At 40.4% G+C, this 26,507-nt stretch overlaps 1 protein-coding gene across 9 annotated transcripts in view; it reads left to right on the plus strand.

Annotated features, from left to right (window-relative positions):
• CHD7 (chromodomain helicase DNA binding protein 7) overlaps positions 1–17,282 on the plus strand; it is a 132,595-nt gene extending 115,313 nt beyond the window's left edge. For 6 of the 9 annotated variants that reach the window (XM_049820562.1, XM_049820520.1, XM_049820536.1 and 3 more), the window contains 17 exons: positions 474–673; positions 1,270–1,429; positions 4,502–4,591; positions 5,163–5,266; positions 6,644–6,773; positions 7,054–7,126; positions 7,334–7,388; positions 8,111–8,339; positions 8,512–8,720; positions 8,861–9,538; positions 9,949–10,109; positions 11,753–11,980; positions 12,209–12,652; positions 13,229–13,450; positions 13,867–14,007; positions 14,505–14,609; positions 15,392–17,282. In XM_049820562.1, coding sequence (XP_049676519.1) covers positions 474–673; positions 1,270–1,429; positions 4,502–4,591; positions 5,163–5,266; positions 6,644–6,773; positions 7,054–7,126; positions 7,334–7,388; positions 8,111–8,339; positions 8,512–8,720; positions 8,861–9,538; positions 9,949–10,109; positions 11,753–11,980; positions 12,209–12,652; positions 13,229–13,450; positions 13,867–14,007; positions 14,505–14,609; positions 15,392–16,345 — 4,183 coding nt within the window. In that variant the 3' untranslated portion in view covers positions 16,346–17,282. The remainder of the gene's footprint in view (positions 1–473; positions 674–1,269; positions 1,430–4,501; positions 4,592–5,162; positions 5,267–6,643; positions 6,774–7,053; positions 7,127–7,333; positions 7,389–8,110; positions 8,340–8,511; positions 8,721–8,860; positions 9,539–9,948; positions 10,110–11,752; positions 11,981–12,208; positions 12,653–13,228; positions 13,451–13,866; positions 14,008–14,504; positions 14,610–15,391) is intronic. The other 3 variants (XM_049820581.1, XM_049820591.1, XM_049820571.1) reach the window with 3 other exon arrangements.
• Positions 17,283–26,507: the final 9,225 nt, after the last annotated feature.

Below are 26,507 nucleotides of genomic sequence, written 5' to 3' on the forward strand. Positions count from 1 at the left end.
ATTGGATTTACCAATTTGGGGTTTATCTCTTTGCAAGCAAGTAGCTATATTTGACTGCTAACATGGTGGCCTTCAGAATGACTCTTTATTTTAGGAAATTGGCATGCAACAATTGCTAATAATGGATTTCAGGATCAAAATAAAAATCCCCAAATCCCATGATTGTAGGAACTGCTTGAATTTCCTAGTCATAGCTTACTGGGACCATTAGAGTTAAACATATGTACTTTATTATTTTGAGTGTAGTTCAATTGCAGCTTTACGAGCAGTGAACTTATTGCCTGTTCTGTAAAATAAACGTTCTTAACTCTTTGGTGCTGGAGGTTGGATTCCCTGACATAACCTGCAAATGCAAAATGCATTAGTGCTAACACAGGAGGTCCCAACTTGCTTGGTACCTGGAGTTAAATTGAAAGTCACAAATTAACATACCAGTGCCCTGGCTGTTGTACTGAACATATTTTTTCTTATAGCTGGGGTCGATGGACTGACATCCTCTCACATGGGCGCTATAAACGTCAGCTAACAGAACAAGATGTGGAAACCATCTGCCGGACTATCCTGGTATATTGTCTTAATCATTACAAAGGGGATGAAAATATCAAAAGTTTCATCTGGGATCTGATCACCCCAACTGCAGATGGACAAACTCGAGCTTTGGTTAATCATTCCGGTATGTCTACCACAATCAAATAATGATGCTAGTAAATAGGAAAGAATTGCTTCAGTCATGCTATGTATTTAGTTTAAACTATAGCCATTCTGACATGTCGTAGGATCTTGTCAGATTTTATGAATAAGGTGGGCTTTGACTTGGTCTGTACTTAAAGGGGAAGTCTCCCTCAGACAGTGAATGCAGTGCTTTTTCCCTTAAATCAGTTTTAAACAAATATTGTAGCATAATTTTTATGTGGCACCTACTGCTGGAGTTAATCTCTTTCAAATTGCCATAAAACAGAAAGCCTGTTTCCTTATGGCCATTCAGATTCATGAGAGTTTTTACAAGAAATATTTATATAACACCATTTTCTGGCTAGTGCTCTGAATTTTTGAAGTCTTCACACCTAAATTTGCATGAAAGTTTTGGTTGATTTTGTTATTTGCAATTTTCTGTACTGAATTATGTTGCTGTTCGGTTTTTGGTGGTTATGTTGCCCACAGAGGAATTAATATAGCAGTGATACTTAGCTTTAAATGTCTGTCTGTAATGCAGTTTGGGGTGAGGGCTTTTCTATTCAGATTGTATAAGAAATATTGGGGTTTATGTAGGTCTGTCTGCACCAGTGCCCAGAGGGAGGAAAGGCAAGAAAGTAAAAGCCCAGAGTTCACAGCCAATGCTGCAAGATGCTGATTGGCTCACAACCTGTAATCCAGATGTATTATTTCAAGAAGACAGCTATAGGAAACATCTCAAACATCACTGCAATAAGTAAGTATTAATAAATATTTTGAGGGTTTTTTTTACTACATGCTTTTGAAAAATCCATGACTTCTTTTGGATGTTTTTAATAGAACACAGGGCCATTTAGTAGGATGTAAAGGCCATTATTACTGTTTAATTTGGGGACAATCATCTTAACAGATATCTGGATACTTCTGTAAGCTCTTTATGACTGATCAGCAATTAAAACACAGTTCTGAAGAAAATTGTCTTCTACTTACTAAATAAGAATGGAATCGGATGAGGTTATTCTTTTTACCATATAAAGGAAAGACTATATCCCTACAGTATGTCTATTTCTCTTGACAATCGGCTATCTTTAAACAAAAGCTGTTTGTTCTTACCCTTCTTGTGGGGTCTCTCAGGCTGATGTCCTTGAAGTTCTGTTCCTTAGATGTTAAACTCAAATATCCAGTTCTTGGTTTCCAGAGTTTCATGTGCTCGTTCACTTACGTGTGGGTGTATCTCTTTGCTCTTTTTCTCCCTTCCTCTGTTGCTCTCCACTTTATACAGAATATTTCTTCTTTTCTCCTTTGTTTGAGATAAAATGTCTCACCGAGCTCTCTTACCTGAATCAGTGCCCTGATTTGATTTTTGAAATTCCAAATATGTTACTAAACTGAAAACCTTTGGGGATAAAGATCATTGTATTTTGATTTGGAGTTACATTGTTTTATTGTTGCATGAATGTCTCTCAAGAGCCTCTCTTACATTCTTTTAGCTTTTGTTTTGTAATATCTTAGTTATTTTTCTGTCAGCTTCCTTTGACAGTGTCCTAGTTCTTCATCTCAGTTTTGCTAATTATCTTCTCCATTACAGACACCGAACCTAACCCTTATCCCCAAAATACCTTGTTTTGGTGGGGGCGGGGGGGGAGTTTGTTTGCTTTTGGGGGTTAGGGGGGTTTGTGTTTGGTTGTTTTTTTAAAAATTTATACTCTTCTTTCATTGTATATATACCATACAGATGTAATGCAGTGTTACTAAAAGGTGTCATTACTTTTGTGTTTCTAAAATGTATTGTGTCTTACTAATACTGTTTATTGGAAAGAAATTATTGATTTGAAAAGTACCTGTGGCCTGTCAATAGGGGGTGTGATGTGAAGGAGGAAAGGCATTTAAGGGGTTTGTTAGCTCATTTCCAGATGCTAACCAAGCTTAATTCTCAGCTGATGAAAACAGATACTTAGAGAATTACGTTAGCAAGTGCACTTCCAAATAAACTGCTTTATGATTTTTTTTTTCTAAACTGTTACTCAGATCTGTTATTACATTTCACTTGCTCTTAAAGTAATTAAATTCTTTCCTGTAACACTATTTTAATCTCCCAGGTAACATGTCCTCATTACTTGTTATATCAGTTTGTAGATCAGACAAATTCATTTTTAAAATATTGCTTCTGTAATAATATAGTAGAACAATTACAAGGATTGGGAAGACTGGTAAATGTGCAAGAATGTTTTCAGTTGCTATCTTTTTCCTTCACTTCCCAGATACACTGGGAGTAAGTGAATTGTAGAAGCAACATGTTTAGCCCAGGTAAAATCAAACAGAGGTGGAAGCCAATTAATAATCTGAGTAATTCCCTTCAAAAGGTAGTAGTAGCAATTGGCTTTATAAGAACTGGTGTCCTGTCTTTATGTAACATGTATGCTGTTTTAATGCATAGGACTCCTGAAAGGTGCAAAGAGCCTCTGGTTTTTGGTTGATGTTGGGGTTTTTTTCCCTGCTCCTCTTCTTTGGCTTGATGCAACAGCTGTTATTGCTTAGTACTATGATAGAGACCCTCAACAGCTTATTTACATAGCTGCACAGGGAGCAGGGATGCCTTACTGGTCCCAGTTATCATACGTACGGAAAGAAGCATGTCTGACATGTTTTGAATTGCAGACATTGACCTTCATTCAAATCCCTACTCTTCCAAGGTTTACTTGGATAACACATGTAAAACTGGGTATTGCTTTGGTTTCATCAGATCTCTAATGAGGAGCTCTCAAAACTGGTGGTGGTCTAAATTTTTCATGCAAGTGGGTGATCAGATTACTGCCTCCCTGGTCACCCTTGCTGTTCCAGGAGCAGCAGCAATTCAACAGTTGCCGTGATGGATTTGGGTACAGTGAGAGGGCAGGCTGAGTAATCTCCATCTTAGCCTGTACTGATTTTACTTCATGAACTAGGCAGCAGGGGGTGCCCTGAATTGGGTAGACATAGGAGAGCAGGATTTTTTTCAGGTAGATACTTTTTCTACAGAGATGACGTCTTTTCTAGTCTTGGAAAGCCAGTCTGCCATTCTCTTTCCTGCCAGCTTCAAGCATGACCACAACACCTGACAGCACTTCCAAAAACGACTGTAGTAGTACAGAAACGGGGAAAAATAAATATGGGCAATGAAGATTTTTCACTTCCTTATAGCAGTTAGGTTGTTCACGGGTGAAATTAAATAGCAGTTTGAACTATAAAGAGTAAAAATAGTTAATATCTCCCAAGGGAAGTGGGGGATTATTTTTTTCCCCACCATTCTCGGAAGCAAAAAGTTGTATAATCTGAAAGACCTGACATTCCATATTGAGGGTTTATTGTAAGGTAGTAAAACCAGATTTTATATCTCGTTTATTCCTACAACTTCTGATGTGCTTCCAAAAATGGTATTAAGGCAGCAGCTGAGGAAATTTTATGAGATAATGAAGCAGAACAGTTACTGAAAGCCATCTGCTCAGTTGTTTACAAACTTGCTTCAATACTTCAGAGGCAGTGGTAGAGTACGTGTCTAAACTTCACAAGCTGCACTAGGTAGAACTAAATGAAATGCGCTGGGGCTGGGCTGAGCTGGGTCCCTCTCTGTGCAGTGTAAGCGGTTGCCAGGCAGGCCTGTTGGAAGCCAGCAGAAAGCACCACACAGAGGTGATTATGTGCCACCATCTGTCACGCTTCAAGCCTACCATACAGCATGGCTAATCAGCCTTGGCAGGATGATGGATGAACAGCAGCAGCTGCCAAAAGCCACTGTTGGCAAACAGTCCTGAAGTTAAGAACTTTTTCCCCCCTCTGCCTTCCTCTCCAGGGTCCTGCTGCGTGTCCGCATGCTGTACTATCTACGACAAGAAGTTATAGGGGACCAAGCAGACAAGATCTTAGAGGGTGCTGACTCAAGGTTAGTGCAAGTGCAGGTTTATTTTTTGCTTTAAGATGCTGGCTTTTATAAAGTACACGTACTACAATAATGCAGCCTTTAAAGGTTGTCACACTTTATCTCTTTAAATGTCTATTCTCAAGCAGCCTTATTATTTCATGAAGCGCAGTGGGTAATTTTCTTGGGGGAGGAAACTGTGGGAAATGACAGAAGTGGATTTTCAGTTCTGCTAATATTGAAGAATTATTCTACCTCAATTTAAAAAAAAAATTAAAAATGCTAAGACCTTAAATGAATCGTATTTGGATAACCATTGGCATTCTAGACCTAATATAGGCTAATCTTAGTTTTTGGTTGGTTTGGGGTTGTTGTATTTTCTGTGAGGTTTTGGGGCTGGGGGGAGAGTTGTTTATTTGTTTAACCATCCTAATTATTTTTGAAGGTATTTCAATTTCTCTGTTGGGTTTTGGACTCCCCCCCCCCCCCCCCCCAAAATTAATATTTACAGAACAGCGTGAACCACTTTTTTTTTTTAGAAAACATCTTTTTTTCAGTAATACCTCTGAGAATGTATATAATGCTGTCTTCACAGTGAAGTAGATGTATGGATACCTGAACCATTCCATGCCGAAGTTCCTGCAGACTGGTGGGATAAGGAGGCGGATAAATCCCTTTTAATTGGAGTATTCAAACACGGTAAGTGATGTCTCACTCTGAACAAAACTCAGTTGTAAAGCTTTCTGTGTGTAGGACTGTTCAGTCATAATATTAACAAGTATTGTTCCAAAGAACTGTTGGCTTGTATCTCCCTTTTTTTCTTGCCTGCGTTAAAAACCTAATATGAGCTGTAAATATCAGATGCTGTTTTTAAATGTTTGCAGAACATTTGAGAAGAAAACATTACTTTCTTGGCTGTAAATAAAACAAAACCATATTTGTTTAAATAATAGCCAAATAGTAAGATAGATCTCCATAAACTTTGCTTCTAGCACTGCTTCACTTGCTAACTCTGCCAACCAGTGTCAAAGTGGACGGTGGGCTTAACCTCTGCTATTAATCTGTACAAGTGCCTCCTGGGCTTTGTTCCAAGCAATATTTCACAAATGTCAGTGTTGAGAACTCCCGGCTCCCTTGAGTGGGATGCAGCCTTGTTAACTTTGAAAGGCTGGGGATGCAGAGCTGGCATGATATATACAGTGAGCGATTCCTGATTATAATCCCAATTCTCTGGAGGTCGCAGAGGTATTCTCAGCAGCCCAGCCTGACTAAAGGGGAGAATGATGGCTTATAAAACCTTTCATGATTACAGTTTGGCTTGAGGCTCTACAGCAGTTAGGAGCAGTGTGTTGTAGTACAAATCCTAATTGAATTGTGCTGTTCTGCCTATGTACAGCAGCTCTGTTTGCGGGCTCAGCTGAGGCAAGTCTAGTCTAAAAATCATTTTCCTGCAGTGCACTGTTGGGATCTGCCATTTTCCATCTAGTCAACTTGGGCAGTAAAAAAGCAAACAGCAGTTTGAAAACCATAGAGGGAACAGTGTCATCTTACTGACATGCATCATCCTAAACCTAATAAGACAGGTTCGTTGGCCTTACGTATAACCCATGTATACAGCATTTTTGCAGCCTAGATTGAGGGTTCCAGCAGGGCTGGAGCTATAGAAATGCATGTGTGTGTGTGTGTGTGTGTGTTTCCATTCACATCTGCATGTTTCCAGTAGGGAGTACTGAATGTGGAGAACTACCGGAAAGTGGTATAGAAAACTTAAAGAAGTTTTTCACTTGTGAAAGATTTTTACTTTACCTTATAAAGACATTAAATTGAATGCTTTCTTCAGTATCTACTATTTGTTAATGTTATTGATGTGAAAATGTTTCTGTGCTGATGGAATTTACCAATATGAAGAATTTCATTACATGAATGAAATGGTTGTTTCCAGCACAGTGACAACTCCTTTGTTTTATTTAAAATAAATAAATGAATCAAAAAAATTGTACTTCTACTGCCTAAACCTATTCTATTCACAGTTGGTCATAGCTTTTAAAAAAAATTTGTCTCATGTTTTGCATGCAGGTTACGAGAAGTACAATTCTATGAGAGCTGATCCAGCACTGTGCTTTCTGGAACGGGTTGGCATGCCTGATGCGAAGGCCATAGCTGCTGAACAGAGAGGGACAGACATGTTAGCAGATGGCGGTGATGGGTAAGGAGGACATGAAAAAATTAATAAACTTTATCAGCATTGTATATGTTGGCATGAGTTCATATGTCATATTTTGCTTACATCTTGCCTGAGGATCTGAAGGGATCATATGATGTAAAAAGTACACAGAATTGTTTACACAGTTGAACATGAAATATAAATGTGTAACTTGGTACACCATACTGATGGCTTTTGTAGCTTTTTTAATTTTGTCCAGAAAATCAGCCCCCTCTCAAAAACAATACATTTCTTGAAAATATTTCTTCTAAATGTTTTATAGTGGTGAATTTGACAGAGAGGATGAAGATCCAGAATATAAGCCAACCAGAACTCCTTTCAAGGATGAAATTGATGTAAGATCTTCCAACTTTCTGTAATTACAAATATATATTATACTGATTCTCGATGTTTATCAATGTGCAGTTCTTAAGTTTGAGAGCTACCAGATAAACACACCTTACAAAGATTGTTTGCTGCTGTGTTTGAGAGATTACTTTCTCCTGAAATGATAACTTATGGTCAAAACTGAAAACTAAAATAACTTCTGTCTTCTCCCCAAGGAATTTGCAAACTCACCTCCAGAAGACAAAGAGGAGTCCATAGAAATACACCCAAGTAAGGCTATAGCAAAGAAATTAAAAAGGCAAAAATGGACCATTTAGTGAAAGGTGGACTGTTTATATTACCACATGAGGGGATAGGTGGTGTTTTAGAAAAACACCACAGTAAACTTTTTACTGCCAAATCTCTTCATGCTTCACATCTTTCACAACAATTATTTACTGTCTCTGAATAATCCACAGTATGGCTTTCTGGGTTTCTAATTACCTTAGAAATTGTGATGATGAAGACCGGATGTTTCATAATGCAGCCGTTGATGGTTTTGCCGAGATAATCTTGGAAGTTACAGATATGTTTCTTTCCTCAGTATGGAGGAAAATTGCCAAGTTTAAGTAAGAATAATAAAGTGGGAAATCATAAGCGTAGGTGTTTCCTCAGAGGCAGAATGGTCGTCTTAATAATATATTTAAAGATGCATTGCATTAATTTAAATACTTAGAGTATTCATGATATGTTTGCATTCATAACATTGAATAATAACACTTGATGGTTATCTCTAAATGCTTCACAAGCATTTCTGAGTTCCTAGAGTTGGATGGTTTGATTCTATTTTTTATTTCCTACCAGTGTAGTTACGCTGTTTCTAATTTGTTATGCACCAATATTAATGAGACATACGTCCTTATCTGATAAGCCAGGGATCCGGTTATAGCCATAGAAATTTTGAAATGTTTCGTGGTGGTTTTGCAGCACACAAATGCTTCTCTATTCTCTAGACAAGCACAGTGAAAGCACTGCTGAGTTAGGCCAACTCTACTGGCCCAACACTTCAACCCTGACTACCCGTCTGCGTCGCCTCATTACTGCCTATCAGCGCAGCTATAAAAGGCAACAAATGAGGCAAGAGGCACTAATGAAGACTGACCGCAGGAGACGTCGGCCTCGGGAAGAAGTGAGGGCACTAGAAGCAGAAAGGGAAGCTATAATAACTGAAAAACGACAAAAGTGAGTTTCTCAGTGATATCTTTCTTTAAATCTTATTTGAGCTTGTGTGTCACCAGTACCTACCGCTCTTCTGTTTTGAAAGAATAAACTAAAGGGGTTTGGCGGCATCCAAAATATGTTAGGACTCTCATTTATTCAGTGGCCTCACTTCTCTTGCTTCTTCCTTGACTAGATGGACAAGAAGAGAAGAAGCTGATTTTTATCGTGTGGTGTCTACTTTTGGAATAATTTTTGATCCTGTAAAACATCAATTTGACTGGAATCAATTCAGAGCATTTGCCAGGCTTGATAAAAAGTCCGATGAAAGCTTGGAAAAGTATTTTAATGGCTTTGTGAATATGTGTAGACGAGTGTGCCGAATGCCAGTCAAACCAGATGATGGTAAGTTTTAACTGACTGTAGAAATTAACATGACTATTATGAGACAATGGGACTGTTGAAACTTCATGCCCAGGTGTAATGATTTCAAAATGGATGTACATTTAATCGATGTTAAACAATACAAATTGGTGTCGTTGCAGAACCACCTGATCTATCCACTATGATTGAGCCGATCACAGAAGAGCGTGCTTCTAGAACTTTGTATCGCATAGAACTGCTGCGGAAAATCCGCGAACAGGTTCTCCATCACCCGCAGTTGGGGGAGAGGCTAAAACTTTGCCAACCAAGCTTGGACCTGCCAGAGTGGTGGGAGTGTGGTAAACATGACAAAGACTTACTGATTGGTGCTGCTAAACATGGAGTCAGTAGGACAGATTATCACATTCTGAATGATCCTGAACTCTCTTTTCTTGAGGCTCACAAAAACTTTGCTCAAAACAGAGGGACAGGTAATGTAAATACTGTCTCTTCTGTAAACCCTCTGGGTGCTGGCTGCAGTCAAACACCACCTATTGTCCCATCCACACCAGTACAAGAAGAAAAGACTACAGAACAAACAGAGTCTAAAGTTGAAGGGTCTGAAAATCCAGCAGCCACAGAAAAGTCTGATATCAAAGAGGAGACAGATATTGCAGATAAGGACACTAAACCCAACTGTGATGCTGAGGCTGAGCCTGGTTCTGTTAAATGTGAATTGAAAGACATAGAAATGAGTACAGACGTAGACCCAAAATCTATTTCTGAGAAAGGTTCAGAAGAAGATGAAGAGGAGAAACTGGATGATGATGATAAATCAGAAGAATCCTCCCAACCTGAAGGTAACGTGCTGGTCAAATTAATTCTGTGTGCTTAGCATGAGCCCCACAGCTGTTGTAACTTGTGCCAGCTGGTAAGTGGCGCACACAGCCATTATGGAGCTCGGGATGGGCTACATGTAGCAGTTCCTCTGCCCTTCCGCATATCAGGTGGCTAGATAAGCTTTCATAAAAACCATCCGGCATCAGCGGGTATTCCCCCACAAGGGATGATTTCCAAGATAGGTTACTGAGCCAATAAGCCTGGTCTCTGTGCCAAATGCAGAAGGCTAAGGCTCTGCTGTTGTAATTACTGAACAAAAGCCTGAGTTAGAAATGTTGTGTCAAGCCTGGTTGTCGTAACCTATCTAGTTAGGTTGACATTGGGTGGTTGGGAAGTTTGTAGTTAACGCACCGTCATGGTTGTTATTCAGCAGGAGCAGTTTCTCAGGGTAAGAATTTTGATGAAGAAAGCAATGCCTCTATGAGTACTGCAAGGGATGAAACACGCGATGGATTCTACATGGAAGATGGGGATCCCTCTGTAGTTCAGCTGCTTCATGAGAGAACATTTGCCTTCTCTTTCTGGCCTAAGGTTGGTTAGGGGTAGAATGGCATGTGTCTTTCAATACAGATAAAATGTGGGAAATGTGTTTGCAAAATAACAGCAAGCTTTGTATGATTCTGCACTTCTGGTGAGCAAGGGACTTTTTTCTATGAATGATTTGTGGAATAGCATTTTATTCTTCAATTTCATACAAATTAGCAGAGGAAATGAAAGGAACTGCTTTACTGTAAATCGTGTAATTTAGTAAAACAACAAACTACTGACAGACATGAGTTCCTCATAGGCTCCATAAGTGTATGTCAGCAGAATCGCACCTCTCACGCCTCTTCTATTGATGGAAGCAAACTTACGATTTTGAATTATGGATTTCATCTGCAGAGCAGTCTGCAGTGTTGAGAGCAGAGATTTTGTAAGATCACCTTTTTATTTTGAGGTGAGGAGATTTTAGAGAAGAGTATTGGTGACCTACATGATCTAAGCCATTATATAATGTTGACAGATGTAATTGTATTAAGGTATCCTGCAAACATTAAGCAGCAGTTTTAGATAGGTTAAAGCTATATCTTATTTTGGTAACAATGCATAAATTTATCTAATATAAAATGTTTTTAAAAATATTAAACCATAACCTTGTAATAAATCCATACATAATTTAGTACTCTCCTTTGCAGTAAGGGTAGAGAGAGAAATAAAGTAGTAATAGTCTTAAGCTTACTAATCACCATAACAGGGCCATCTGGTTTGGGACAGGGGGGCAGGGCAGGGGGACCTTGCTCTTAATAGGCTTATTCCTGGGGAAAGCAAGCAGTCTGTTGCAGCTGCTGAGATGTGCTAGTGGCTTTTGCACTGTTTAGCTGTTCAGGAAGCTAACTGATGCTCGTATTCCCTAACCAGCAGTATTTCTCCTAGTTCTGAAGTTACTACTTCAGGCAGGCTAGCATAGAATGTGCTTGAACACTGAAATTGAAAAAAATCAAATGATACTCTTCTTTGCTCTCAGCATGTATTTTGGAAACGTGGACTAAATTCCAGTCATAGTGTAAAACTAAAACAAAAAATCCTTCATCTGTATAGGTTCAGCATAAGTAGACTAATAAACATAATTAGAGATTTTTAGTGTGCACGCTTCAGTGAAATTTGAAGTGATAATGGGCGTGGAATGAAAATTGACATTCATTAGATGTCCCTAGGTTGGTGCCCGTTTCATAATGTTGAACTTTATTAATAGTGACGCTAATGAGGATCCACTTCCTAGGACAGAATTGCAGATCCAGCCTCTTGGATCTCAAGAACTGCAGCTTTAAGATACTGACTGCAGATGTTTTCCCTTCCTAACTTGAGATTTTCCTAACTCCTGCAGTTTTGCAGTGTAAAACAGTAGTGAGTTTCTGTTAAATTTGTCAGTTAGTACAGTATTGTACAGAAAACTTGGTCTGTCTTTCTCCCTCCCCCCAGTTTAAATGCAGCTTTTAAATTTTAGTGATGTTTTATTCTACAAAATTGTCTGTATTAGCTTCTTGTAAGGTGATCAGTTTATCCTGACCTGCAAGAATAGTTGTTTTTGAATGTATTTCTTAAGCTTTGGAAGCTGGACTGTGTCATTATACTCATTTGAGTTTAAAAGGCAACTTTTGCACTGAAGATTCATTACGTACTTTTCCTTTATGCAGGACCGAGTAATGATCAACCGATTAGACAACATCTGTGAAGCAGTGCTGAAAGGGAAGTGGCCAGTAAATAGGCGCCAGATGTTTGATTTCCAGGGGCTCATACCTGGGTATACTCCAACAGCTGTGGACAGCCCTCTACAAAAAAGGAGCTTTGCAGAGCTCTCCATGGTTGGTCAAGCCAGCGTCAGTGGCAGTGAAGATATCACTGCTTCTCCTCAGTTATCAAAGGCAAGGCTGCATCTTTTTCTTACATAGAACATTTTATCTTGCATGTGTTCCTTTTGCATAATAGAAAAAATAAAAAAGTAGCATTTCTTTAAATAAAATAAGGAAAAAAAGCGTTTCTTTGAATAAAAAGAAGGCTTTGTTTTCAGAGTTATATGTTTGGACTTTTATTTTAAATTCAGCACAGCAATAGAGCTTTGCTAATGTTTGGAAATGCTCATTTTTCATTAGGAAGATGCACTCAATTTATCGGTTCCACGTCAGAGAAGGAGGAGACGAAGAAAGATTGAAATTGAGGCTGAGAGAGCTGCCAAGAGGAGAAATCTTATGGAAATGGTTGCCCAGTTACGTGAGTCTCAGGTGGTCTCAGAAAATGGACAAGAAAAGGTTGTAGATTTATCAAAGGCCTCACGAGAGGCAACAAGTTCTACCTCAAATTTTTCATCTGTTACTTCAAAGTTTATCTTGCCTAATGTCTCCACACCTGTGTCTGATGCCTTTAAAACTCAAATGGAGCTGCTGCAAGCAGGTCTTTCACGCACACCCACAAGGCATCTACTAAATGGCTCTTTAATAGATGGAGAACCGCCCATGAAGAGGAGGAGAGGAAGGAGGAAAAATGTAGAAGGGCTTGATCTGTTATTTATGAGCAACAAACGGACATCATTGACTGTAGTAAGACAGCAACCTTTTTGTCTCGTATTTGTTCTTCTGTGTCTAGTACTTTCTGAATGTGAGTTGAAAGTGTTGTTATGCTCTCCCTAATAGTAATGTACAGTTTTTACCCAATCAGCTTTTTCTTTGTGTTTAGAGCCGTTATTTTTGAACCAAACAAAACGTTGTTCACATCAGGTTTTTACTCTAGCAAATTGTAGCTCAGTTTTAAGTAGCTTGTACTTTCAAAAAGACTTTTTTTTTAACAAAACATAATATATTTATAACAACATGCATTTTGAGGCTTAAGTATGTCTGTCTTACTGTGTAGAAAAAGGAAGGTCTTGGGGGCCATTAACTGGAAATGCACGAAAACTGCTCTGTCTTTAGCTGTATGTTCTTTAATGTTCAAGGATGCTAAATTTACAAAATTCCCTAATGCAACAATATTGCTTTACATAGTATGAATATTTCAACCCCATTAACTCTTGTGTATGCAAAATCTCCTTGAGCATTTAGCTTCAGTCCCTGAAATTATTTCTCCCAGGTAACTGTTCCCTTGAAGTGAGAATTAATACAGATGTTTAATGTTTTCAGGAGGATGCAGAAGTGACCAAAGCTTTTGAAGAAGATATGGAAGCCCTACCAGCAAGGAACATTCCATCTCCTGGTCAACTGGACCCAGACACTCGCATCCCTGTAATCAATCTAGAGGATGGGACCAGGCTGGTGGGAGAGGATGCTCCTAAAAACAAGGATTTAGTTGAATGGCTTAAATTGCATCCTACTTACACTGTAGATATGCCAAGTTATGTACCAGTAAGTATGTGATTCTAAAAGCATTTTGTATTATATTAATACAGAAGTTAGTTTTAGAGATATCAGAATTAATTTCCTCACATTGGGCGTAGTCATTGGATTTTGTAACTATTGTTTTTCAGTAGAGGTTTTCTGTTTAGCTTCACTTAGTATAGTATCTAAACACCCAAGTGGCACCAAAGTGTATGGGTTGCTTTTCCTTTCTTAATATTTGTATATAACAATGTGTTAAAACAGTATTTGTGTCAAGTTCTGCAGAATTTTCTTCATCTGAAAAGAAAAAAGATTTTTCTGCGATAATCTGAGGGTAATTGGCCCCTTCTTAAAACTGTTGTGAGATGGGGTTCCATGATTGATTGGTGATTTTTGTCAAGAAAACGAAAAAATAAAAAGCAATACATTTCTCTTCTTTCCAGAAGAGTGCAGATGTGCTGTTTTCCCCATTTCAGAAGCCGAAACAAAAACGACACAGATGTCGAAACCCTAATAAACTGGATATAAACACCTTGACAGGAGAAGAAAGGGTACCTGTTGTAAATAAGCGAAATGGAAAGAAGGTAAAAATTAAGTTAGTTCAGTGGAGGTCTTTAATAATGTCTTTGCATGTGGAAAGCAGGTTTTCTATTCCAAGCTTTCCTTTTGAAAGTTTAATAATTTGTCACTGGCAGTTATTCTTAATGTAATGTACCACCCAGTTACTTTAATTCCTTCTTCGTTCTTCTGATAAGTTCATATAAATCACTTGAGTAAATAACTCTTACTTTTTGAAACTATATAGCAGATTTTTTCCTTATATCAGGTACAAATTTCATTACTAGCCCTGCCTAAGCTGCAGCATTTTACTATATATTTTTAAAATATGATCTTCTCAATTCTATTACCATTAGCTGGTCTCCATGTAGTTTTCCACAGTCTGAACTGAAAGTCTTCACTGCCATCCTTCAGAGATTAAAGTGCACAGATAGAAAATGTCCATATAAATAGTTGTTTGGTTTGGGGGGGGGGGGGGCGGGTTGGGTTTTTTTTAAAGTATTAACCTTGTCTTTTGCATTAGATGGGTGGAGCTATGGCCCCTCCAATGAAGGACTTGCCAAGATGGCTGGAAGAAAATCCTGAATTTGCTGTTGCTCCGGATTGGACTGACATTGTTAAACAGTCTGTAAGTGAAACTCTCATTCCATGCTTCACTGTAGATTATAGCACAGAAAAGTTGAAGGCTGTGTAAATTGATTGTTAAGTCTTTATCTTGTAGCTGGTTTTGAACTGAGGAAATTGTAGCGTCTGGGTGAGAGTTACCCAGCTTGGGGTGGGTGGTGATAGGAGGCTGCTGCAGAATGGGGTTGAAGTACACTTGAAAAATCAGCTGCAGTAAGGCAGCCTTCAGCTTTTGTTTTGCATTATTTTTTTCTTGCAAACAACAATCCTTAATAAACACAGGTATTCATACATCAGGAACTATTAAGAAAATATTTGTCATATTCATAACAGAAACAGAATTCATCATCTTGGTAACAGGCGGCATCAAAGGATTAGGTTTTCTGCCTTTTATTTTACAACAGTTTGAAAATAAAGGGTACAATTCTGCAAATATTCATTTGAATAAAATACTACTATACTGAAGTTCAGCATGAAGTACAAAGGTATAAACTTGTAACTGCAGTACATCAGGGTGAGGTTTTTTTAATGAAGCTACAGATTTTGAGCATGTGTTGTTTTAATGTGTTTAAAAAATCTGTGACTTTGCTTTCTTCAGTTTTTCTTACATGTTCTACTACCATTCACTGTAGTAGCTAGCTAGTCACGATTTGCCAGGGTTGAAAAACAAACCAGTTTTGGAGTATGCTGAAATCCTTTCTGTTTCTTCCATCCTTGTCAGTTAACTGCTGAAAGCTATAAAAGCTAACTGAGAATAAAGCTTGTTTTTTCACGTCCCCTTTGCAGGGTTTTGTTCCAGAGTCCATGTTTGATCGTCTTCTCGCTGGACCTGTTGTGAGGGAGGAAGGAGCAAGCAGAAGAGGAAGAAGGCCAAAAAGTGAAATTGCCAAAGCAGCTGCAGCAGCTGCTGCTGTAGCATCAACTTCGGGAATCAACCCACTACTAATGAACAGTCTGTTTGCTGGAATGGACCTCACAAGCCTCCAGAACCTACAGAACCTGCAGTCTCTCCAGCTTGCAGGCCTCATGGGCTTTCCACCAGGGCTAGCAACAGCTGCTGCTGCTGGGGGGGATGCTAAAAATCCAGCTGCCATGTTGCCTCTGATGTTGCCAGGGATGGCAGGATTGCCCAATATGTTTGGACTAAGCGGATTGTTGAATAACCCGATAACGGCTACTACTGGAAATGCCACTACTGCTTCCGGTCAAGGAGAGACTGAGGATGGCGCTTCAAAAGCTGAAGAGAAGAAAAATGAGAATGAAGAGGAGAACAAAGACTCTGAGAAAAGCACAGACACTGTTTCTGCTACTGACTCTGCAAATGGATCTGTCAGTGCTGCTACTGCGGCGACTACCGCCACTGTCACCACTACCACCACCACCAACACTGGATTGCCCACAAACCCTCTGGCCTTCAATCCTTTCCTGCTGTCTACCATGGCTCCTGGCCTCTTCTATCCATCTATGTTTCTACCTCCAGGACTGGGAGGATTGACTCTGCCCGGTTTCCCAGCACTAGCAGGACTTCAAAACGCAGTGGGCTCCAACGAAGAGAAGGCTACTGACAAAACTGAAGGAACTGCCTTTAAAGATGAAGAAAATCTCGAAGGCAGTGATGCAGAGGAGAGCCTTGATAAAACTGCAGATTCCTCCGTTTTAGAAGATGAAATAGCACAGGGTGAAGAATTAGACTCACTTGATGGGGGGGAAGAAATAGAAAACAATGAAAATGATGAATAACCAGTACCAGTTACAGTTAAAGTGTTTTAAACTTTTGACAAGTGGTAGTCCTACTGTTTACACTCACAGTTAATGTCCATACTTAGTTTTTATAAGCTGTTCTGTAACATAGTGTAGCAAAACAAAAAGTTCAAGTCATGTTATACAGATGTGTCAAAAGGTATCTTGGTCATTAAGTATTGTGCAGTGCATTATTTATTATCCCTAGGAGAGATGAAATTTGAGAGGTGATCATGTCTTTTTAAGGAAATTGACATAATGCTCTGCTTTTTTTTTTTCTTTTGGTACCATTGGTATTATGAATTAAGCAGCAATTTGTAATCAAGTGGCACTAATAGAAGGAAGTGCTGCTTAAAGGAAGGATGAAGTTATATATTTAATTTTTTTATTTTTATTTTTTTTTGCTGTGAAGGTCAAGATGAAATTTACCATACATATCGTACTCGCGCTTCATTTTGACTGTATGGGAGTTCACCCACTCACATGCGCGCACACACCCACACACACACTCTCTCTCTGACAATCTTCATGATAGTGTGAATGTCTCTGTCTTGAGACGCAGCAATAATAAGGCAGCTGTTGAATGTGAAGAGTACCTTTTGGAAATTAACCCGCGAAGAAGGTTCTTACAGGATAAAGCTACAGTTTAATCGTCTCGTGATCTTGTAATGCACTGGTATAAACAAAAAGAAAAAAATCAGGTACCTTTTTTAAATTAAAGGACTTTGTTACTTTAGCCACAAAGCTAAACAGCATTACCTCAACTCTAAACTAGCCTTGAAGTTTACAGACATGACTTTGTAAATGTATTGTTTTTCTTTGTTGTGATGTCTTTTTATTTTTTTTCTTTGGAAACTGCTATCATGTAAGATAAGATGTAAATTGCTGCCAACTGTAGTAATGATGCTTTTAATAAAAGTGACCCATGATATGCAGAGATGTAATTATAGAATGTAGTGTTTAGGGACATCAAAACTGGTGTTTGCTTTCTGTATTTGCATTGTGGCTTTTTTATAGCATTTTTCTGCTATATTCTTTATAGATTAGTGGCTGTAAATGCTGAACTGATTGTGTTCAAGGGACTAGGCAGGAAGAGAAACCTTGAATTACCTTCATATTTTCCACTCTAAGTAACTCTACAGAAATGCAGACTAAAAACCCTACTTTACTCCTTCAAAGGGGCATGAGAGACTGAGAATACTTTAAAATGTGTTCAGCATGTGATAATGTGGTACACTAAAGAACAAAAGGGCAAAAGAAAAATGAGGCTTTAATAGGCACAATATCTAGGTCATTTATCCTTGGTTAATGGGTAGAAAAACACAATGCTGTAGTGACAGCAAGGGATACAAAGGCTCTGTGGTATCCTGTAGACCAGAGCTTGTGATGCCAGAAACCACTGTGTCAAACAACCTACATGAAACTAAAACTGACCCACTTTTCATAAAAACCAGTGTCTCTTCTGGAGAGCTACCGATTTGTACCCTTTTGTGACCTTTTGATATTTGAGATAATGTACCATTTGAGAACTTCTGTTTTCACAGTGTTGTCACCTTGACACACACATACACAACCATCTTGAGAGCGAGGATAAAAGGTTAGGTTTTCAGTGGAGTACAAGAGAAATTAGCTATTTGAGTAGCCAGCTGTGGGTGGACCCCTGTCTTAGGACTAATATTATCTATGCCTTTGGAATGCTGGAGAGCTGCAAACCTTGCTCTCATGTCCACTGTGAATTTGCATGAGAGCTCAAATGGACAAGTATTGCAAGGCCAAAATTTGGTCCTGAGGGGGATGTATGAAAAGGGGTGAACTTGGTCTGAAAAGAATGTTTCATGAATGATGAAAGTAGATGAGAAATGAAGGCTTAGGAAGTGAATTTTGTGTGAATGAATCACAGGCACGCACTGTTGAAATGAATAGATGTCAGGATGTCTTGTACTGCCACTTAAATAGATCATACGGAGTTAATGAAGGTCAGGAAGGATTCCCCCCGCCATGTACATCACTGAACGGTTGACGAGGTGTGTTATTCCTGCTTCTTTCTAAAACATCACACGTAGACCACGACAAAAAGTGAGGGGCTGAAAGCCAAGGTACATTAACTTGATCAGGTGTGTTACATACTCTGTTGAATTCAGCTGAGCTGTTATTTGTTTAAATGCCTCGTGTCTTATTTTTTCTTCTACCTATAGAATTCCTACTGTAAAAGTTGGTTGGTGCATCCTGTTTTGTGTAGTCCACGTACTGGTACCAAATAGCCTTTTTTTTTTTTTTTTTTTTTTAATTCAGTTTTATAATTCCCAGCAAAGATATACACACACTAATGATATCCCTTGGGAGGGCCCTTTTTAATTGGCAAGACTAGAAATTATATTGTTAAATGCCACACTAACTCCCTTTCTTCTCCTAACCCTCTTCCTCTGTCGAAATGAGGGGGAAATTCTGCTAACTGCCTGTTTCTGCCTATAGGTTTTTGGCACAGAAACATCCAAGTCATAGCATAGGGTGTCCAAGCAACAAATAAGGGAATCTTGCCCCCTATTACAAGCGTTCCTCCGTAATGGTGTTACTCATCTGCCTTTCCTATCAAAGAAAAAAACAGAACTGGAGACTGTTGCAACAGAACAAATGCTGTGGTAATGGGGGAGCCTCTGTTCTCTGACTCTGCTTTCCAAAACAGCCTTGCTTCCTACAAGCCAAACAGATAGCTCACCTGTTGAAAAGAAGGTGACATTTGATTTTTGGAAGGGATATGGGCCCCTAGTATGAAAAATGAAGTGGGGGGATTGCCATCTAATGTCCGAGAAATGTATTACATGAAAATATGAAGGTTTTTCTTTGATTTGACACAGAGTTTTTACATGTTAATTATTGCAGAGATTCTTGCGGAGTTTTGAAGTGTGTCTAAACGAATAAAAGCTTACGTAAGATGCTTAGATCAGATACTATTCTGAACTTGATTCACATCTGGAGCACCCTTTTTGTCTGTCTCGATGAGAAGCCTTTTTTTGCCACCAACCATTTTTTGCTGAACCTCCTAATGGTCACGGAAATGTTAATGGGGTTATTGAGGAATACAAATGACTTCTTTTGTTGCTTTCAAGAAAGTACCTGTGTCAAAGTACAGCAGTGGTCTGCATACTAACACAACCTTTTCTGTGTGCATGGTGTGCAGTCCCGCCAAGGGAAACGACAGATCTGCTCAGGCTATTAAAGACATATTTTTTAAGAACTGGACTGTAAAGGAGAATCAGTTCAAGTATGAGTGTTGAAAACTGTCACTGATGAAATAGCGGACAAACCCCTGAACTAGTCCCAGGTACCTTCTGTCAGCTTCAATGACATTTGACATCGATATGAAACTAAGTGTACTGTTCATTGGAATAACCCGCACTTCTGTTGAGGACCTTTTGCCATTTAGTACAGCAAAATAAGCACTTTTTCATTTGAGAGTGGCTTAAGGTTTGGGGCTGGGGGTAATCGATTGTATTTTTAGTATTAAGCTTCCCGTTGAATTTCATATTGTATACAAAACTGCTGGGGACGTTTAGGATTCCTTGTTGCTCTGCGTTTTGGCTACCTCTGAATCCTTAATGTTGGGGCAGGGGGTCCGGTAATGTCGGGGCACCTGGGACCTCTCGGTCCTGCTGCCTCCAGGCTCTTCCCTGGGGGCCTGAAAGGTGCCAGCCCGTGAACGTTTTCTGACTCCCCTCAATAGGAGAGAGTGCTGGTGGCAGGTTTTGCTGCACGTGCTGTGTAAATAAGCTGTCGTAGCCCTCTTTGGGTTCGAGTGATGATGCCTTGGAGAGACCTGAAGTTGGCTTCTTACAGAGAGAGATGGTGTTTCAGGCATCCATTCTAATCACTGGCTTGAGTCAGCTGTTGCGAGGAAAATACGTGAAGAAAATGAAATTTTAAGGATCGACGGTAGCTGTGATCCAAGCTTGATGGGAGTTTTGGAAGCAATCAAAAACCTTCTGACCATAAGGTGAATGTCCCAGCTCAGTCTGCATGCAGCTTCAGGTAATAGATTTGATGCAAAATAGCAAATATTTATGATAATGTGAACTATAGTGCAAAAAATTATTTTTTAAAGAGGGATAAGTCCACGTTGCTGAATGGTTCTGTTTTTCCAGCTTTTATAGATTGCTGTCAGCGCTAGTAAAACCGTCAAATCTTAATCGTTTGAGCTATTTGTGTTGCAGTAGCTCAGTGCTGGTAGTTTCCAATCTGTTACTTGTACTCCCTCAGTCTTTGCTTAAAAAATTTAGGTATTGGTGATAGCTGCAAGTCAGAGACTTCATTATATCCTGGTAATTGTAGTCTAGATTAAAAACAAAAACCCATCCCACCCATTCAGGAAGGTTGCTCGAGTATGTAGATGCAAGCATTGTTAATTGGGGGTCTCGCCACAGACGCCCCTTTTTTCTTTTAGTTCCAGCTTTTTATACGTGAGCCTTGTTAACCTAAAGGGCAACACAGAGATGTTGAGCCATGGATTCGTCAATCTTTCAGCCAGTTGCATCTGGAAACTGGATGGCGGGCAAACTGTAGGCTTTAAAACGTCTAGTAACAGTGCGCTCTGCGGACGATGAGCGGTCAGCTCTGATATCGGAGCTTTTGCAGCTCTCCTTCGACAATGCTTTGACCTTCCAGTTTTCGGGAAGTCCGGGAACCGGTGGGCTTTGCAGGCGTAGGAGTTGGGAGCAGCAGCCGCCTGGTCTGTGCTGTCGGCCTCCTCCCACAGGGCTGCTGCTATTGTTGGGCCCGGGGAAGGATTTGCATATCTGTGAGCGCAGAGCTAATGTTCGCTCCCTCCGCTCAGAGGCCCTGCAAGGAAACTCCATGATCCTTCCCTTTTTTTGTTCCCCCCCCCCACCACCACTCTTTTTTTTTTTTTTTTTTTTTTTTTTTTTTTTTTAGAGGGCTAGTAGAAAATAAGAGACGGCCATTGTATTTCACTGCAGCAGCATTGTTCTGCACCAGACAAAGATGGCATATTTCTCCGATCTATAGTTTCTGCTCCTTCAGCCATGGCTGGCTACTGATGAGCAGCTGTGCAGACTCCAAATAGCCTAAGGCATTTCCTAAAACCATTAAAAATATGAATTTTCCCCAAACGTGCCAAACCCCTCCCAAAAATATGTAGCGGGAGGACGGAGGCAAAGCCTTTGCTCTTTGTCCAGAGTGTTTTCCTAGAATCAAACTTTCAAGGCATGTCGGCTTTCAGAGAAAGCATGGAAGTTCTCTCAAACGTAGCAGTTGATTCCTGAATTACTTATATAAGTCCTATTTAGAAGAACATTTTAAAAGAAGAAATGGGTTTCGATGTTTTCTTTAAGGATTTTTGTGAAGGAAAGAGGTGAAAGTGAAAGGTTTAAACTAAGCCATATAATTTTGCTTTATGAGCCGCACAGGTGCTCGTAATAAACAGTCGAAGAAAATGTTAAAAATCGGCCCTGTTCCTCATCTGCCATGCATCTGACGTTTCCGAAATATCATTTTGGGCTGTCACTGTAAGGACATGCTTTTTCTTCCCAGTCGTCTTCAAGTTCTTCTCAACCAGACTGGCCATCTTCTGCTGTCTCAGTCTGCAGCAGGCTTGCCATCTGCTATATGGCTAATCAATTCACAAAGGTGCTGCTGGGCAGTGCCGACTCCCTGTCCTCTGCCAATATTTTCTGGAAGTTGTCAAACATAGCTGAATTTGTTCTCAGCTGTCACAATCATCGCATTGATTCCAGCTTGCAGCACTCTAGTGACCAGTGGGGTATGCGCTTTGTTTTGCAAGCAGCGCTTGCTCTTTTGTGCCCGTTTGGTTAGGCTGGAGCTACCGCTGGAGTCTGGGGGAGCGTGTCTCTCGGGCCGCAGGTAAAAGGTGCCCTTTGACCGCCTTACGTTGCCTCCTCACAAGTTTGAAGGATGAGTCCGTGGGCGAATTGGCAGACCAGGACTCCAGATTCAATTTCTAATTCTGTCTGCTTCCCCGAGGCAGTTGCTTTAATTGCGGTTTCCAATCTTCAGAACGGAGAATGACACTTGCCTTCTTCACAGGGATGTTGTGAGGCTAATGTTAGCAACAATCACGCGGTACTCAAACCACCCTGATTAGGACTGCCTGGGTAAGAGACTTCAGCTCATCCTTGAACATGACAATCTTCATTACATCTCGGGCTGTCGTAATACAGCCCCCCTCAATCAATTGCTGCCACTGTGCGATGGTGAACCTGCTACCCTGCTGTGAGATACCAAATCTGTCAGCTTCTCTCTGCTGTCTCCTGCTTCCACGGAAAACCGTGTGCCAGGCTTTGGGTCTCGCCTCTCGTTCTCCTGTTGAGTCCCGCTTTCAGAGCAGGACTTAGAGCTATTGCTTCCCCCCTGCAACTTGCTAGCACTCGACCTTGGGGCCGCTTGCTGCTTTGACTGCGTAGTACATCATAGAAATGTGAATATAAATCAGTGCGCTGACTTCTTCAGGAGAAAGGTTGGTGGTTGTTGTTTGCGTTTCCTTAATGCTCCTTTGGCCATACCTGGATTTGATGGTGGAGCCGCTTCACCTGGCAAACGCGGTTACCAAAGTTGCCTGTTCAGACACTGGTTTTAAGTGGCAGGATTTGCGTCGTTACAGCGCCACGTACTCCTCAAAAGGCTTCTGCTGTACGCATTGCTCTGCTGATGGGGCAAATCTGAAATTAAGATGGTAGATTGCTGAAGCTTTAGTATACTCCAAGCCAACAGCTTCTCTTTCTCCCCGGTCGTGTGGGAGTGCTGAAAAGCTCTCCCCTAGTTCTTCCTTGGCTGTGTTTACAGCTGCCTCGATAGGGGAGCTTGTGGATACATCAGGGGTGGGTAGAGAGAAGATAACATTCCTGGGTTTTTCCAGCCTCGTCTGCTTTCTGTCAGATAGCAAGAAGTGGTTAGCTGGTGTTTCCAGTGCCCACTGCTCTTTTAGTAGAAATTGGTAGTTTTAAAAAGGCCTTGAGTCCAGCTTTACAAGTACCAGTTCCTATGAAGGAGTACCTTCTGTCATTGGCACTGTACAACTGCGCTAAAAAGGAGCATTCGGGAAAAGAAAAAGGCATCTGCTGGCTTTAAACACTCAGTGTTTCACTTGAGCAAGCTTTGTCATTGCCCTATTAGTTTCCCTTGCCACATGAAGAGCTGCCATAATTTCTTACCTACTCTATATTTATATTTAATCCAAAGGAAAGAAGGAAAAAAATGAATTTTCTAGAAGCTATGAAAGGCAAGCTCCAAAAGATCTTTCAGCCTGTTTTCAGTACATGCTGCTAAATACCTCATGTTTGTCAGCTCTTCTTGGCACCCTTTCTATGTAACAGCCTCTAATGAATTTGGATCAGCTTCTCTGCTGGTGGCTAGTAGGGATCACGCTATGCAGTAGCAGCACTTGAATATGTGTAGTATTTGACTACAACCATTTCAGAGGTGGATGTTTTTAACCTGGATTTGGAATAGGATTTGTGAAACTGTTTTCATCAGTAGATTTCATTGTATACAAGCTAAAGGCTGAGTGGGCTTTCTTGCACACAATTTAATGAAGTCTTCCTAAAGCAGTTGCAAGTTGGCGTGCCAAGAGGATCTTAACTAAATTGGAACAAATTACGCTTCTCTGCCATGTGCTTCATTTATTCCTCACGGAGAAGTAGCTTTTTAGATCTCTTCTTGGGCCTCATGCCTGTGGTGACCCAAGCAACATTTGTGTGCAGTGATACTAGGTTTTCTTGCTGAGCCTTTACTGTTTGCACTACGTGAAATAATCTGCAGGCGATTGTGGAGCTGGTTTTTATGTTTGCCTTCACTCTTTCTGATAGGTAAGGGAGAGTATGCTGTGAGCAGGCAAAAGCAAATTAAATGTGCACTAATCTCTCTGATGACCAGTGTGCAATAGGGTTGCACAAAAATGTGTGTGTGTCTGCTGCTTGCAGCAAACAAAAATTGGGAAAAATCAGAACCAGGAGTTCTGGGAGAAATGTGGAGATTTCTGTGGGAATACTGTGATTTCCCTTCTGGTTCAAGGTGGCAGTTGTACCCCTCCAGTGCAAGGTGAAGACTGAAGGGTGATGTGGCCAAGGCAGTAAAGCGGTCCTTGATGGAATCTCCTTGTATTGGTGCGCTCTGTTAATGGAGACTACAGCAAGGGCGCGGAGAGCTTCCCTCATCGACTCAGTTATCCTGGGAAAAATGCACGGATAGGGCTGGCACAAGAAGGATCTCCCTCATCCCATCCTAGGCAGGGTTTCTGACAGAGAAGCCTCAGGAGGGAGAGGAGCCAGAGGTGACAAAAGCCTCTTGTCACCTATTGGAAAGGAATGGTTTCATCTGCAAGATGATAAATTGCTGGTATGAATCAGTAGCAAAATGCAGGGCCTTTCCCTCATTATTCCTTTCACCTGCCAACAACCACTCAACCTTGGACACAAGCAGTCAGAGCCTCTGCAAAATGTGTATAGGATGGGAACATGTGGCACAGGCTTCTTACTGCTCACTAGATCGGTGCTGGGTAGCTTTAAATCACGGAGGACGTTTCTATCTGGTGCAGGCTGTATATATGTACTTGGCTGTTGGGAGGATGGAAAAGGTGTGGACACCATCCTGAAGACCAAAATGTCACCAAGTGACCTACTCCCTCTGGACTAACTCTCCATGTTCCTTGAGGTCCTGGCCAGCAGATTTACTGTTTTTCACAAGATCGTTTTCAAGTTCTGGTTTTACGTCCTGTTTTATGGTAAGTTTAGTCCCTTTTGTTTTATTACTGGTTTACAGTTGCACAATTCTTGTTTGCCAGCACCGAACCTCACATGAATCTACAGCTATCATCCTCATAGCTAAAATGCTAACGGCAGCTACTGAAATCCCAGCAGTGATGGATGTAACACCGGGTGTTGCAGCAGAATCTCCAACTGGGAAAAATCTGTAATCCTTTTGATATTTTTGCAAGTTTGAGTCCTGGCCCCCATAGAAATAAAGGCATAAAGCTAAAAATGAAAATCTCACCCTGAAGTACAGGCAAACTGACCACTCTGAATTTGTTTAGGAATCACATTTGACTCTTAAGATATCAGCCAAGCTATGCACAAGTAATTCAGGAAGATATAAATGGCTACATTATAATGAGCAGACACCTATTTTAAACATGATCTATGTTTTTAAGAAAATTCATTACAATAAGTCTTACAATACCAAGCTCTTCAATGAATTTTTCATGTCTGCATACCAAGATATATATAAAATGATCATAATCATACACCTTTGGGGCAATGCTGAGCACCAGCTGTTTCACTGATGATTTATAGGTTGCCATGTTCAAGGTTAATAATCAGGAGAAACAGGTTACAGTATGCAATGTATTTATGTCAGGTTAGAAGTTCAGTAGTGAGGATATGATGTTAGGATGATATGTGCGGTTTTAATTAGCTATATCCCAGCTTTCTGGAAAGTCAAATGCAACTGCTTTCCAAAGGTAAAATCTGTGAAAAGTTACTGCTGCTAATTTTTATTTTCAATTCGGTTGAAATTAAACCAGCAAAATATCCTCTTCGTCTCATCTGAAAGCTGCATGCAAACTGCCTAAGCAGTCAATTCGTAATAAAAATTCAGTGCTAAGGTGGATGAAGATTTTCCCAGGACAGAGAGCTGGATGCTTTAAACTGCAAATGCAGTTGTGCTCCATGCTTTGTGAGCTGCCGTACTTTGCACCCCAACCCATTAAGATAAGCCATTATAGTCTGTCAGTGTACCAGCCTCGAAGCAGCGGTGGAGATGGCAGTCATGGAACATCAGCCCGTGCAGCCGCCCCAGCCGCTGGTAGGGGCATCGCCGATGGCCATGGTTCTTTTCTCCCCAGTTCCAGCTACATCTGCATGTCCTCCTGCAAAAGGACCATTATAACTGTGTGATTGCCAGGATCTGCTCTTCCGTGCAAGATGTTTGCTTTAAGCAACAAAAAAGAAAGAGTTGGAGTCAACAGTTGATGCCACAGGCCTTTTATAAGTTTGTCAATAGTTACCCCTTGGTTTAACTAGGGAACCACCTGCAAACTGATAAGCCTAGAGCCCAGCAACATGGAAAAACCTTTGCCTCCACCTCAACAGAGAAATTTTCAGCACTGGAGTTCTCTGACACAAGCAAAAGGTACGAG

The sequence above is a fragment of the Accipiter gentilis genome, chromosome 2 (assembly GCF_929443795.1).
Source record: "Accipiter gentilis chromosome 2, bAccGen1.1, whole genome shotgun sequence".
NCBI lineage: Eukaryota > Metazoa > Chordata > Aves > Accipitriformes > Accipitridae > Astur > Astur gentilis.